This window comes from Danio rerio, chromosome 3 (genome assembly GCF_049306965.1).
Source record: "Danio rerio strain Tuebingen ecotype United States chromosome 3, GRCz12tu, whole genome shotgun sequence".
Lineage (NCBI taxonomy): Eukaryota > Metazoa > Chordata > Actinopteri > Cypriniformes > Danionidae > Danio > Danio rerio.
Window position 1 is genome coordinate 25205373 of NC_133178.1, and position 15700 is coordinate 25221072.

General features: G+C 45.4%; 1 protein-coding gene across 1 annotated transcript in view; it reads right to left on the reverse strand.

Annotated features, from left to right (window-relative positions):
* The window catches only part of xylt1 (xylosyltransferase I), a 106494-nt gene that overhangs the window by 49263 nt on the left and 41531 nt on the right, over positions 1-15700 (reverse strand). Inside the window, 1 exon segment of the mRNA NM_001172397.1 lies at positions 1388-1910. Coding sequence (NP_001165868.1) covers positions 1388-1910 — 523 coding nt within the window.

Consider the following 15700-nt stretch of genomic DNA (forward strand, 5'->3'; position numbering starts at 1 on the left):
AAAAAAAATTGCAGCAAGAGGTGCCTTTTTAAACTCTTTTATTTAATTAGCAAAAGTGCCCGATGTCAAGCACTCCAGCACAAAGACTGGTGTTGCAATGGTTGCCTAGCAACATGAAATGCACAGAAAACTGCTCATTTCAAAAGTCACTAAAAAGGCAGTCCAGTAGAGGTTTCTATAGTACAGCTGTGGGACCCGACCAGATTTCTTGTGGCGCAGGAATACATTTCACACTGAGGAAGGCTTTGTGCCGAAACGTCTGTTTGTCTGTTATCACCCGTAAAATGTAAGAAAAAGTAAAAATAAAAACAGTATGAAGCAATTGAGTTCGAATCATTACCTTCTTTTGAATAATAGTAACGATCAGATTAACGCACCAAACCAAAGAAGTAACTAAAAAAAACCGCAAGCGCGCAGGACAAACTTCAGTAACTCTGCACGCAGGAATACATTTCCAAATAAAATGCGGTAGCAGACAGTTACTCTGGTGTGATTAAAACGTGAACAGGCAGTCTAATAATAAAACGTTCACAAGAAATAGAGAGAGAGAGTGCGGGTGAGCAAGAGAGAGTGTGCGCATCTGCAGTTGTTCTATGTGTTGTTTGTTATAGGCTGCCTGGACTCTGTAGCATCCAGCTGGGTGTTTTTGGGAAGCATATTTAATCATATTTAACACAATGTGTAGTTGGCAAATATATTCAGTGGATATGTTTGTTAATCTGACTTTAAAAGGGTCTGTGCCTCACCAGCCACAAATCTCACCGTACGTTACACGGCACTCATCTCCATCACAAAGGGGCAAACAAAACTGACATTCAGCCTACAATCCTTGCACAACCTACATTTTTATCTGTTATCTCTCTCTTTCTTTTGGTATTACCCAATTTAAGCGGGAGATTCTGAAAACCTGATCGAAATCTAGCGCGAACGGTCAGGTAGAAAATTAGTCTAAGCAGGTAGCGGGTGAACAAAGGCTGAACATACAGCGGGAGCGGTCAGGTGCGGAATAAAACCTGGCGGTAACGGGACTAAAAATTGTGTCCCGTACAGATCTCTACAGTCCAGTGCACCATCTGATTTCAAAACTGAAAAGCTAATTCGGATTGATTGGATCCTAATATCTATGAAAATCACAGTGAAACAGAAGCAGCATTTTTTTTACAAACTTGACAGATTATTAAATTCTTAAAAAATAAAATCTTTAAAAAATGTTGGTCAAATGCTTTCATTTTAATCAGAATTGTTCCAAAGATCAACAACAATCATTTAGAAAGTAGGGAATTTTTTCGTATCATAACGTTTCCATCACATAATAGCTTCAAGCATATATTAAATGTGCCAAACATTTTGATTTCAAAAATTCGTAGTGTAATGAGATTCTGCTCACCCTCTACAGGACAGTAGCGGGTGACCTTCTCGGGCATGAGCTGGTGTTCTTTGTGGCGGCAGTAAACCTCTACTATCTGCTGCCGGCACTCCTTGGTTTTAGCACGGGACAAGGCAGAGATCGCCTCTTTTCCACTGATCTCACATTTGGGTGGTTGGTCATACTTGATGTCAGCAGTGGGTGTGATCGATCGCTTGGGTCGCTGGAAGTGGTGCCGGTGTTGCTGGGATTGCTGTGGGCGGAGGGTGGGATTGGCTCTCTGGTGAAGATCAGTGTGCGTCTGATTGAGGCCAGCTTTGTTCTGTGCATACTGAATGACCTCATTGGAGTTCTTGCTCAGGCTTTGCTGTGCATGCGCCTTTTCCAGAAGGCCTTGTTTGTGCTTGCCAGGTGCGTGTCTCTGTGTTTGGGAACGTGCACCGAAGTTACTGTTGTCTATATTCTCAAAGTCTTTGGGAACAGAGTTTTCATTGTTGCTGTCCACACGGACTTTCTCCTTGGGCCGGTGCGAATAGTAGCCATCCTGAAAAAAAATCAAGACAAGATGAAATTAGTGGGTGCTATGACCAGAATGTCAATGTCACAACAAACGAAATACAACGAAAGTATGTAAAAAGCAAGGTATACATCAATTAGACTTTTGGTAAAACAACATAATGGGAGGAAAAGTATCTAATAGATATGCACTGAATCAAGCACAAAGATTATGAGAGAGACCTGGAGATGGGCTACATTGACTCGGGTCACTAAGCAACCACCTATCAACCATGTAGAATGTCCTAACAACCACAAATCAACATGCTAACAGCCTCCCAGAACACCTTAGCAACTGCATACCAATGACCTGGCAGCCATCCGCAGCAGTACTCGCAGTTTTACAATTTAAAATCTCCAGTTTCTTGTATGCCGTGCATTCATACAGGTGTCAGCGGGGATGTAAGTAATATCACTGAGCAGCAGTAAAAATATTCAGATGAGTATCTGAGTTTAACCGCACAGTAATTCACAGCGGGAATGATCTTGTATGGGTCATTTCTGATATTGTGCAGTTTCCTGCAAAGTGTCACTGTTGATTAAATATTCCACTGGCAATGGCGTGTGCATCAGGAAGAAGGTTGAGGCCATGCCCTAAGCACCGATCTGATTGCAGGAGACCTCTCTGTAGCACTGAGAGCTTTATGAGAGAATGTGATCTCTGACATGACAGAATGACTATTCACAATGTGTTTAGCAAATCAGCATACAATTATTTTTCTTTTTCCTATTTTAATCTGGCCCAAACACACCTAAAGGGCACTTTTTTGTGAATATTCCATTAAAAAAAGAAAACAAATAAAAGAAACACTTCACTTTTTTTGAAAATAGGCTCATTTTATAACTGATTTAACCATTTTTAATCCTGCCAGCCACAGGGGAATGAACTGTCAACTTATTCAGTGCCATATGTTTTACACAGCGGATGCCCTTCCAGCCGCAACCCAATACTGGGAAAGGATTTTTGTTTGTTAAACTAAAATAATCACAAAAACATTCACATGTCCTGCTAGCTCAAGTAACACCAAGGCGGGACTGCATCAAATGCAAGAATTTGGGTGTCTCTGCCTTATATAACTCTTGACAGCAACCATTTCAACATTACATGCTCTCACCAACTCCCCCAACTTCTCAAACTGTTCCTACACCTCTGTCAACCGCTCTTGCCAAACTCATTCTGTCCACCGATTACTGCTCAGGGCTTACAACATTCATAACAGAAGACAGCAAAAGAGACATTCATAAGAGGAAATGGAGACAAGCAAACAGAGACTATCAAAGTGGAGGAAATGAGGACAGAAAGTAAGTCGAGGCAGCGCTGCAACTCTCATTTCCTTACCGTTATGGTGCAATTTGTCTACAAAGCATTTGTTAAAGCTTGCTTGTGAGTGTATTATTTGTGAGGGAAAACTTTTCGAAGACAAATCCCTGTCATGTCACCCGCTCTTTGGCCCTCTAAAGGCTGCCGTTTAGAGCCGACTCCACTCCCGCCTGCTCCTCCTCTTCCTCCAGGAGCTTTCAGGAGGAAATTACAGTGCCTCGGATTAATAGCCTGAGCGACCACAGGAGGTAAGTTAGGCTGCTGGAGAGAAGACTATCGATCGCTTGCAAAAATCTGTCATTTCCCAAGGTGCTCTGGGAGCCCTGCTCTGCACCGCTGAGCACCCTGGCAGTCGCAGACCTTCTGTAGTCTCTCTCAAGGGGAGGAGGCTCCCCTCTTCTCTTGCATCATCCATCACAGGAAGGGTGGGAGTCGCACACTCGTTTATCAAGCACACTTTTATCTGCCTCTTTTTCCGCCTCTCTGATGGCAAAGAACATCACAGGCCACACACATACACACACACACTAGAACTGGGCGGTACGGCGACGATATATACCGTGGAATTGTGTCAACCGGTAAACAATCTGCTACATTGCCGACAGTTTAAACAGTCTGAAAGCAAACAGAAAAAAAGAGCCTACTCAATATGTACAGCACTTGAGGGCTTTTAGTGTTCACAGCCTAGGAGCGATTTAGTTTCTGGTGTAACTGTGAGTATTTATGATAGCTGATATAAGTGGCATAAATTATATGAAAGAAGACGTCCTGGCAGTCATTGACATTGCAGTGAGGAATGAGTGCGAGACTGGAATGCTGCTTTGCCTGTTCGCTCAAAGCCTCACATCAGAGACTGACAACTATAGTTATATGTAACCGTACACCTTGATGGCTTAAATGAATGAATAAGTTTTGAGGGAGAGTGCACACATGAAATGTAAAACCAAACAACACTCCCTTAATCTGTCCTGATTTTCCCTGGACTTCACAGTCCAGGTGCTAATACAGTTGAAGTCAGAATTAATAAACTCCTGAATTATTATGCCCCTGCTCATTTCTTTCCCCAATTTCTGTTTAACGGAGAGAAGATTGTTTGAACACATTTTTAAACAAAATTTTAATAACTTATTTCTAATAACTGATTTATTTTATCTTTGCTATGATGACAGTAAATAATATTTATCTTGATATTTTCAAGACACTTTTATACAGCTTAAAGTGACATTTAAAGGCTTAACTAGGTTAATTAGGTTAACTAGGCAGGTTAGGGTAATTAGAGTTATTGTAAAATGATAGTTTGTTTAGTAGACTAAAAAAATAGCTTAAAAGGGCTAATAATTTTGACTTTAAAAGGGTTAAAAAAAATTAAAACTGCTTTTTTAATTAATAAAACAAATAAGACTTTCTCCAGAAGAAAAAAATATTATCAGACATACTGTGAACATTTCCTTGCTTTAAACATCATTTGGGAAATACTTAAAAAAGAAAAAAAAAACTCAAAGGGGTTTAATAAATCTGATGTCAACTGTGTGTGTGTGTGTGTGTGTGTATATATATATATATATATATATATATATATATATATATATATATGTGTGTGTGTGTGTGTGTGTGTGTGTGTGTGTGTGTGTGTGTGTGTGTGTATGTGTGTTTTAATTTCAGCTGTTCAACGTTGATGTTCAGCAAATAACGTTCGAGGTTACTAAAGTAACCCTTCGTTCCCCGAGGAGGGGAACGGAAGCACTATAAGTGGATTTGATTGTAAAATCCACGCATTGGGAGGTTCGGTTCAGAAGCTACTCGTCTGAAAGAGTATTGAACGGGCCAATTAAGAATGAATTGGCAGCGCAAGCCTGCGCAGGTGAGCGGCATAAGCAATCAACTGAGTATATAAGCTCACCTGGCGCAGCAGACGCTATCCTTTTTAAGCTGAAGAGACTTTCAACAGCTAAGGGACAGTCATTATGGCGACGGAGTATAGTGCTTCCGTTCCCCTCCTCGGGGAACGAAGGGTTACTTTAGTAACCTCGAACGTTCCCCTTCGGGGGGAACTTCAGCACTATAAGTGGATTTGATTGTAAAATCCACGCATTGGGAGCCCATTGAAAGCGCCATAATGACTGCACCTTACCAACACCCCCGATGAGGAGATAGTCAAGCAAGCGTGACGCACCCACATCATGGGGGGCGCGGTCCTCCAACATGTCCCTGGCCCTAATTTATCCTACTTCAACAGAAGTTTTACGGATTTATATATATTTTTTGGGAAGTCGTGAGCATCTAGATAATTCTAGGAAAATACGACAGTACATTGGGAAGCGTGCAATCCCGATAGGGAGGACGCTGCGGAGGCCATCCGTTACCCAAGGGGGGATAGATGGCAGAATTTACATATGGACTAGCCCTAAAAAGGGGGAGTACGCATAGCAAAAGAGTGGTTAGCGGGGAGGGAAGACACGGGTCCGCCCAGGGGGGGGGGGACTTAACCGTGGCTGAATAAGCATATGGGATCGCCTAGTGGGGACCACGCATAGCAGGCACCTTTACCCAAAACGCGGGCTGACCAGCGGGCAGACCTACAACGTAGTGGGCCAGCAAGTGACTCCTCCGCTGAGTCAGTGCTGGGGGCCACGGAGGAATCTGCAGGGCTCACCTGACGGGGAACTTTACTGACAGATAAAAAGGCGCACGTATCTCCGTGTTAGGGAAAATGGCGCAGCAAGCGTGTTTCAACACCCTACCGAATTGTTTCCTCAATCACCAAGGGTTACCTAATACCCTTGAGGAAACCGGCTCCACTCGCAGATTGTAAAACCTTGCAAATGTGTTGGGTGTCACCCAGCCCGCAGCTCTACAGATGTCTGTTAGAGGGGCGCCGCGTGCGCGCGCTCGAGAGGATGCGAAGCTCCGAGTGGAGTGCGCACGCGCTCTCGGGGGACGCGGCTCATCTCGGCTCTGATAGTGAAAGAAAGGCATCCACAATCTAGTGGGAACTTATTTCGGTACGGCACTTCCCTGCTGCCGACCGCTATAACAGACGAAGAGCTGCTCAGATGATCTAAACTCTGAGTGCGGTCCGGATAATACGCAAAACGCGAACTGGACAATAAATAAGGGCTGGGTCTGCCTCCTCCGAGGGCAGCGCTTGCAGGCTCACTACCTCGTATTAAAACGGAGTGGTAGGAACCTTGGGCACATATCGCGGGCGGGGTCTCATACGTGAGAGAAGCCAGCCCAATTACAGGCACGAGTCACTGACCGAAAAATGCCTCCGGGTCCCCGACCCTCTAATCGATATCAACGCGACCAGCAGAGCTGTCTTCAGGGACAGAAAATACTGAGTCGAGGATCGAAGGGATCTGACGCGGCTTGTGTAGCGAGGGCGAGATCCTAAGAGGGCATGAGAGGGGGCGGGGTGGATTAATTCGCTTAACGCCCCTGAGGAACCGGATGATGAGGTTATGCGTTCCCACGGTGCTGCCAGCCACCGCGTTATGAGAGCGGAGATGGCAGCCACGTAACCTTGAGTGTGGAGGGCGACAGCCTGCTCTCCAACTTCTCTCGGCGTAAAGAAAGCACAACGCTGATCTGGCAAATTACGGGGGTCTTCTCAGCGAGAGACACACCATTCAGTGAATAGACTTCACGTCAGGGCATAGGCGCGCTCGGGGAGGGGGCTCTAGCCCGAGTGACGGTATTAGCCACCGCAATCGGAGGTTACCTAAGTCTTCCTCGCGTCTAAAAATCTCTTCAAAGATCGGCGAGGGTGCCAGGTGGTGCCCTGTCCCTGAGAGAGTAGGTGCTCTCTCGAAGGGACTGCCAGGGGAGGGCTATCGCGAGGGAGAGCTCTGACATCCAGGTCCGGTTGAGCCAGAGGGGCGCAACCAGCAACCTGTTCCTCGTCCTCCCTGACCATGCACAGTAACTGCGCGAGCAGGCTCACTGGGGGAAACGCGTATTGCGCGTGCCCCGAGGCCAGCTGTAAGCCAGTGCATCCGTGCCGAGAGCACTCGGTCAGGGAAAGAACAACTGGCAATGAGCGATCTCGGGGGAAGCAACAGATCGATCTGGGCTTCCCCGAATCGCGCCCATATCAGCTGAACAGACTCGGGGTGGAGTCTCCATTCTCCAGGACGCAAGGCTGCCGTGAGAGCGCATCGGCTGCACGGTTGAGCTTGCCTGAATATGAATGGCGTGCAGCGATTTCAGCCGCGGATGACTCCAGAGGAGCAGACGGCGGGCGAGCTGAGACATGCGGCGAGAGCGCATACCCCCTATACGGCTGATATACGCCACCGCCGCCGTACTGTCCGTCCTGACCAGCACGTGTTGCCGCTCCAACACCGGAAAAAAACGGTGGAGAGCGGGGAACACTGCCAACAGCTCCAGGCGATATGCCAATGCAACTGGGTACCTTTCCACAGGTCCGCAGCCGCATGCCCGCAACGCACAGCCCCCCAGCCCGTGTTGGAAGCGTCTGCTGAAACGACAACAAGACTGGACGCCTGTTCTAGAGACACCCAGGCCTGTAGGAACGAGGGGTCGCTCCAAGGGCTGAGGGCGCGGCGACACAGCGCAGTAACAGAGACTCGGTGTGCGCGCGCGTGCCATGCGCGTCTGGGGACTCGATCGTGAAGCCAGTGCTGAAGTGGTCTCATATAGAATAATCCGAGCGGCATGAAGCGGCTGCGGATGCCATATGCCCCAGGAGCCTCTGAAATTGTTTCAGTGGGACCACTATTTTACTGTCGAGCTCTCTCAGACAGTACAGCATCAGCTGAGCGCGCTCTCCGGAGAGGCGCGCTGCCATGGTGACCGAGTCCAGCTCCAGCCCGAGAGAAGAGATCCTCTGCACGGGGGCGAGTTTGCTCTTTTCTCGGTTGACCTGAAACCCCCACAGGTGGAAGTGCCAGAGCACTTTGTCTCTGTGCATAATCAACTCTGTGCATAATCAAAAGAGAGGGCAATTCAGCCAGTCGTAAAGAAATTGAGTATGCAGATGCCCGCGAGCCGAAGGGGCGCTGAGGCACCCTCCGCGGGCTTGGTGAGGACCCGCGGAGACAGAGAGAGCCCGAAGGGGAGGGCTTTGTATTGCCAAGCTCGACCTTCAAACGCAAACCGCAGAAACTGTCGGTGGCGAGGAAGAGTGGAGACATGGAAATACGCGTCCATCAGGTCTAATGCTGCAGACCAACCCAGAGGACGAACGCACCGGAGGATGCGCTTCTGCGTGAGCATTCTGAACGGCAGCTTGTGCAGGCAGCGGTTCAAAACGCGCAGATCTAGGATTGGCCGTGACCCACCGCTCTTTTTGGGCACGATGAAGCGTGGGCTGTAAAACCCGCTCTCCATCTCGGCTGGAGGGAGCGGCTCGATTGCATCCTTCGCCAGGAGGACAGCAATCTCCTCTCGCAAGACAGGGGCGGACAGGGGGCTGACCCTGGTGAATACACACCCGTGACTTGGGGGGCCGTTTCGCGAACTGAATCGCATAGCCGAGTCTGATTGTGCGTATGAGCCACCGCGAAGAGCTGGCCCGCGCTAACCAGGCAGGCAGAGCTCTCGCTAATGGACTCATCGCTACAATCGCTGACGTACCAGCAGTGGGGCAGCGCGGAGTGGGTGTGCTGATCCGGGAAGCTCGCGGGTCCCACGGAAAAGCTGGAGGTGAGATATTTGCTCTCACTCCAAACCCGAGCTCCGGAGGGGAGGCTCGAGGGGTGGGAGAAAGGAGACCGTCCTCCCAGCGCTCGTGAGCCACTGGCGAAACGCACCGAATCTGCAAGCTAGAAAGCATAGCGTCCCAGACTGGCAGATTTCGGGCTGTCACATCTAGGGAAGTGAAAAGTGCCCTTTCATAATGTTTTCATGGCAGTAAAAAGTGCCGTTGGAAATGGGGCCCCGCCCTCCAGCGGGGAAAGAGCAAGTTCCCTCTTCTCCAGATGGCCTGTCCCAGGGGCGCTTCGCGGTCCGTTGCCGGACTTAGCGGCGTTCTGGGCAGGGGGGCTGCCTGCTTCCGAGGTGCCCGACGCGCTCGCTTCGCCTTAGGCGTGTGCGGGGGCGGAGCAGCTCTCGTAGGCGGGCGCCTTCGGCGAGGAGCAGGTATGAATGGCACGGCGGGCGGAGCGGGCTACGGACCGCCGATAAGACATCACCCACCAACTGCTCTCTCACCGCCTTGAATTCCTGGGTGAATTCACAGACAGTGTCGCCGAACCTGGCTGGGGATATGGGGAAGTCAAGAAAGCGGACTTTGTCGACTTTGCGCATATCAGCCAGGGGTGGCGCTCCTGGACCACTAATGTGGACATCGTCCTCCCCAACGCACACGCAGCGGACTCAGTAGTCCGAAGAGCTAAGTCGGCGGCGGTGCGAAGCTCGTAAGCCTGGGTTGGACCCACCCTCGTGCAGCTCGGCCAGCGCCTGCGCTTGGTAGCGCTGGTAGGTGGCTATCGCATGCAAGGCGGAAGCAGCCTGGCCCGCAGCTATGTAAGCTCTAGCTCCGAGGGAGGTAGATAACTTACAGGCTTTGGATGGGAGACGAGGCGGACCCCGCCAAGAAGAGGCGCCGCGCGGATTTACCGCCATCGCGCACTCAACCTGAGGAATCGCCACATACCCCCTGGCTGTTTCACCGTCAAGAGTGGTTAGGGTGGAGGAACACGCAGCACGAGCAGAAAAAAGTGCTTTACAAGACCGCGTGAGCCTACTGTGCACCTCCGGGAAGAAGGGAACGCCCCTCTAGTCGGTCCGGCCGCGGAGCTGGGGGATAAACCATCTCCAACCCACGGCCGAAGCAGCCCGGGAAAGCACGGCTAACATGTCCGTTTCAGGATCCGTAGTGACAGCGCTCACCAGCCCGAAGGGGGCGAGCGGGTCTGGATCATCATCGGACAATGAAAGCCCACCCTCCGATGCCGCGGTGGACATCTGGTCTCCGGTGTCATCGGGCGTAAGGGCTACCATCTGTTAGACGGATCGCTTCCTCCGCCCGAAGCTTGGATGGAGCGCTTAGAGGAGCGGGAGGTCCGCGGGCCCGTGGGCGACGGATTATCTCTCGCTGAAACCCTCAGATCTGCCCGAGTGCCCGCTGCAGAGCAGGGGACAACTGGGGTGGTTCGCCTTTTTGCAAAGGCTAACCGCGATCTTGCGCAACAGTCATGGCATCGCGATGACGACATGAACTGCCCGCGAGCAGCGCATTAACATGCTGGACCCCCAGACATGTAACACAGTGCCCGCGCCCATCATCCGAGGACAGGAAACCACCGCATCCAGAAACGCACAGTCGGAGCGCCGTCCTGATAAGGACGTGCTGCACGACTGTGTTGCTCTTTCTGTGAAGTTTGCAACTTTATACGCACCGCTCTGGAGGACCGGACCCAAAGAACGCCAGGCAAGGGAGAAACCCAGCTCGACCGTCTGCCACTGCGTGTACACACTCTGGACCGGGAGAATGCTCTCGTTCGCTCAGAATCGCTGGTCACAGCAGGAGGAACCCTCATCGACTCGATCAGAAAGTCTCTGAAGCGAAAAGGATAGCGTCTGCTGCGCCAGGTGAGCTTATATACTCAGTTGATTGCTTATGCCGCTCACCTGCGCAGGCTTGCGCTGCCAATTCATTCTTAATTGGCCCGTTCAATACTCTTTCAGACGAGTAGCTTCTGAACCGAACCTCCCAATGCGTGGATTTTACAATCAAATCCACTTATAGTGCTGAAGTTCCCCCCGAAGGGGAATCATAGATAGCAGATAACGTGTGTTTCCTTCAATTATTTTATAATTAAGTAATGCACCCTTCATTTAAAAATCTCTCAGTTGTAATATAAGCATATTTACTGTACAAAACTTCTTAAATAAATAAATAAATAAATAATTTAATCATATTTGAGTTAAAATGTTCAATTAATCGAGATTTTGATTTTAGGCCAAATCGCCCAGCCCTTAGCATGCAGTAAGTAGGAGTTTATTGATGAAAATGTATTAACAACTAACACTTTGATAAACCTCAAACCATGTAGTTCTTCTTACTGTCTAATCTGAAGAACAAGCATTCAACAAATTTTGCAAATCACAAATAATTTTTTGAATGTCAAATTTTTAAAGAATTAAGTTTTAAGGCATCATGGGCCTTTTTATAAAGAAGACATTTTTTTCTAGTTACGTCTAGCTGTGAAACTGAAAATTAAAAATTTCTAAAATAAATCCTTTGAATATTGTTAAAAGGGTAGACAGAACTGCTGCTCTAACCTCAAAGTATGAACAATGATACTGATACCTTCTGTTTGCTTAAATTATTACAAACAACAATTAAAGATCAGTAACCTCAATGTGTACAGCAGAAAACTTTTTTTAATAGCCATGCACTCATAACTCCAAGTCATGCGGTATTACAAATGAGAGTACAAAGAGAGGAGAAATGGTCATGCCCAACTGAGCCTGGTTACTCTCAAGGTTTTCCCTTCACTTTCGTCAATTGGTGAGGTTTTGTTCCTCTCCACTGTTGCCACTGGCTTGCTTGGTTTGGGACTAGTGGAGTTGCGCATTGATAGATTTACTCTTCAGCAGTGAAATTTAAAGCACACTGAACTAAACTAAACTGAACTTCAACTCTGAAAACTGGACTGACACAGTTTCAATTTACTAGAACTTCTATGTTAAGCTGTTTTGTCACACAGTCAAAAAGTCATCTATATCCAAGATCCATCCGCCTGAATCACATCTCAGCAGAAGCTTGCTGGACTAACAGCACTAAGACTGAATGGAAACAATGTTAGTCAACTATTAGGACAGTCATAAATACTTCAGTCCTCTGCAAAGCTGACGCAAAAGGATGTCGGGAAACATTACATGACTCAGCTTAAATCTACTACATCTCAGCTTTGACTGCACACAAAGTTTATAGAATAGCAAAACGTAGATGTGGTACATCACATGTAGATGTGGTGATGTGTGAACTGGTGCACATAAGGAGCTAAACATGAGGAGACGATGCCAACACTTAATACACTTGACAAAACCGGGGCTGTTGCTGGGTGCTGCTGTTGCAATGGAACGTTCTATTGAATGTCACCTCTTGGTCATTCTAAACTATTTGGTGAAACTACGAGTCCATGACTCAAGACAATGGGCTAAGGATCAATGTAGCTAATACAAAGAGCTTCTTAATTCTACATAAACAGTAGCACCTTTATTGGAAACACCACAGACTAGCCGCCTGCTTATTAAGTCAATAAAAAAAAAAAAAAAATAATAATAATAATAATAATAATGATGATGAAAAACTACAACAATTTCCTATGCAAAAATGTAAGGAGTAGTTTTTAACAAATTAGGGCCCTATTGAAATTTTGTTTTATGTTCAAACTCTGCTTTTTAATTCAGTAATCAAAAAGCACATCTACTTATTTGGAATCATGAAAAGTATTCATTCAATTTAATAGAGAAAATATTTATTCTCGCACAAAATGGTAAAATGTCAGCAAGTTGACACTCGGACCTGTGATCAAATCATATGTTAATGTCCTCTTATACAAAGCAGAGGCTGACCGTAAACGCCACGAGTCAGATTGTGAGCAGTAATTCAAACTAGGGCTGCACGTTATTGGAAATTGTTGATATTGTGATATTTTGTTTTTCTGCGATATATATTGTGATATAAACACAATTCGGTGCTTTATGGTTTCCGAAGTCAAACAGTATTCAGGTACAAAAATCGAATGATGAAATGTGAAATAGCACTGTATAATCTTCACTGTACTAATGATTCAGTAAAACTATTCTTAAGTTTGACAGTCACAGGTATCAGTCCATATCATGATTCGATTAGGTGTGTACCACCGCAGAAATATTTAGATTTATTCATCCAAAGCTTGGCCAATTTTTGTTCAACATTAAATACAGTTTTTGATTGGATTCTGTGATTACATCGGTGTTTTATGCACTGTGGAAATCGTACAGCCCTTACAGAATGCAATGTAATAATCTATAAGAAATCACAATGCGCAAATCTAAAAGTCACTTCCTATCACTTCCTAGCTATTTTTGACCTGATGTAACACAGTTTGCTTCTGCAAGCAGAAGGTCAGCAAAGTTTGCCTCACCTTTTGCCCCAGGCCTGCAGGGGTCACCTTCCTGGAGGCTGCCCTCTCCCTGACCCTTCCGAATGGGTCACTGCGGGATGAGTCACCGAGCAGGATGGGGGGGCAGGGACACAGTCACATGCTCAGACTAGACACAGAAGGTGAGCTGGATATAGTATGCGGGACGGGGTGCTGAAACCCAACTCTGACCTTTCCTACACCACTGAGAGCCGCTCCATCCATCACCGTGACTGTCTACAAGCTACTCAATCAAACTGAACCGGTGCCAGCGATCCACATCGAATGCTCGTTCACAGAGTGTGTGTCTGAATCTTAATAAAAACAGCCACTGTTGACCTGCTGGGAAAGGTCAAACTGTGGACAAGTACAAAAGAACAAAAGGCTATGTGTGATGTATTGCGGATTACTCAATATATAGTGAATAGTGGAAACCAAGTTTAAAAGCAGTATGTGACATTTAGATTTAGTCATGATCAGGGACAGACACAATCTGCTGTCTTTATTCATTTTGTTTTTAAATCTGTACTTATGTGGAATGATTTTAACAGTATAGGAGCTGAAAAATTAACACACTGAAAAAACAAAACATCTATATCTTTTCTAAAAGTTAAGATCCCTGCACGTCTCACATATAATATATCCACTAAAAGACAGAAAATATTACTTTACAAATTGCGCATATATATTAAGCATCCCAGCATTTCTATGTTATTCAATATTATGACAGAAATTAACTAACAAAATTAATAAATATCAGCTTTTCCGGTTATTACATGGCAAAATATATAACAGGTTCTATAATAAAAATTTTATAACAATAAAAAGACATCATAAATAATAACTAAAATAAGGTAAACATTGAAAAATCAATAAACATTTGATAAAATTTGACCATTTTTAAAGAATTCTTATTTAAAGGTTCAAGAAACACAAAAACAATGTTTTGAGATGTTGACAGTCATATACGTTTTCCATGTTGCTAAAAACACTATTAGGACACATATATTTAGCTAACAAGTGAAAATGTGTTGCTTTTGGGTTGCTTTCAGCAAATTCGTTTTTTCCGATTTAAAAAGAAATTTCTTATTAATTATAGAAATTACATTGTGTAAATTTCAGCGTGGAGAATGGCTATCTGTACCGGCCGGCACAAAGTGACAACATTGAGTTTTCAGCACATCTGTTCATTAATTCATGAGAAAGACTTGATTCGAACCAATCAGCGCACTTTATTGTGAACGAGATGCTACTTGATACAGCGTTGAAAGCTCTTTTTACCTGCTACAGTGTTCAGAGAGATCCTGCGTTGTGTTGCCAACCATAATTCTGACCAGTAGTAAAAGAAATGTTCGGAGACTTCAGTGTCATCAGTGTTGCGTTTATAAATGTGCCACAACGGAGGTTTTGTTTCCATTTCCCCGCGATAAAAGCTCAGCTTGCGTGTGGGCCCACATGTGTGGATTACAGTGGTCTGCTAACATGCAACAAAAATATGTTTGTAAAGAACGTTTTTTTTTTACCGAGAGCTTTTCGAATCTGGAAATGGTTAAATCCAAATTTGCCACTCGTCTTTCTAACAAAAAAGTGGTTCCAGTTCGTGTTGATTGACCTGTCTTTAAGTCACGAATTTGGTGAAGTGTGCAATCAATGTTCTTTGTCTGTTTATTCAGTTGGAATAAAGCAGTACTCTTTCAGTTTAGAATTCCTTTAAAGTCTCTTCAGATCAAAAAAGTTTGTCTGATAACATTAAAATAGACCATTATATGTTTGATAGCTAGGTTGAATAAATATCTTACACAAATTTACCTAAATAAATAAATAGATTGAATAATGGGCTTAAAAATCTGGGGATTTCTGCTGTCTCAGATTCTATGTGGGCCTAAAAATAATAAACATTTTAAAAAGTTACTATGTTACTTCTGGCAGCTAACAACTGCTTACAAACCTAGAGTGCTGAATAAAAATTTTTGAGAATAAATGTAAAATATAAACCCAATTTTTATTTATGCTTTTGTCAATCTGAACATGGATCATTCTGACTACGTTGCTTTATGCAAACATTTTTAAGAATGCAAATAAAAAAATATAACATTTTAAATACATCACCATTGTGTAAACACCCATTTTGAAGTCTTCACTATACTTATCTATAGTTCAGATGCAAAAACCTCTAAATGGCATCTTAAATTTTTCCTCTAAAATGGTTATTTTTATCAGGCTCCTGTGTGTAAATTCAGTAATATCACGTTTATGGCAAACAATTAGTCCTTTTTATGGTCTTTAAAGTGGAACAACTCAACATAAACTAAGGAGGCTGAGAAAAATGTTAGTTGATGGTGGAAATGTTATAGCATT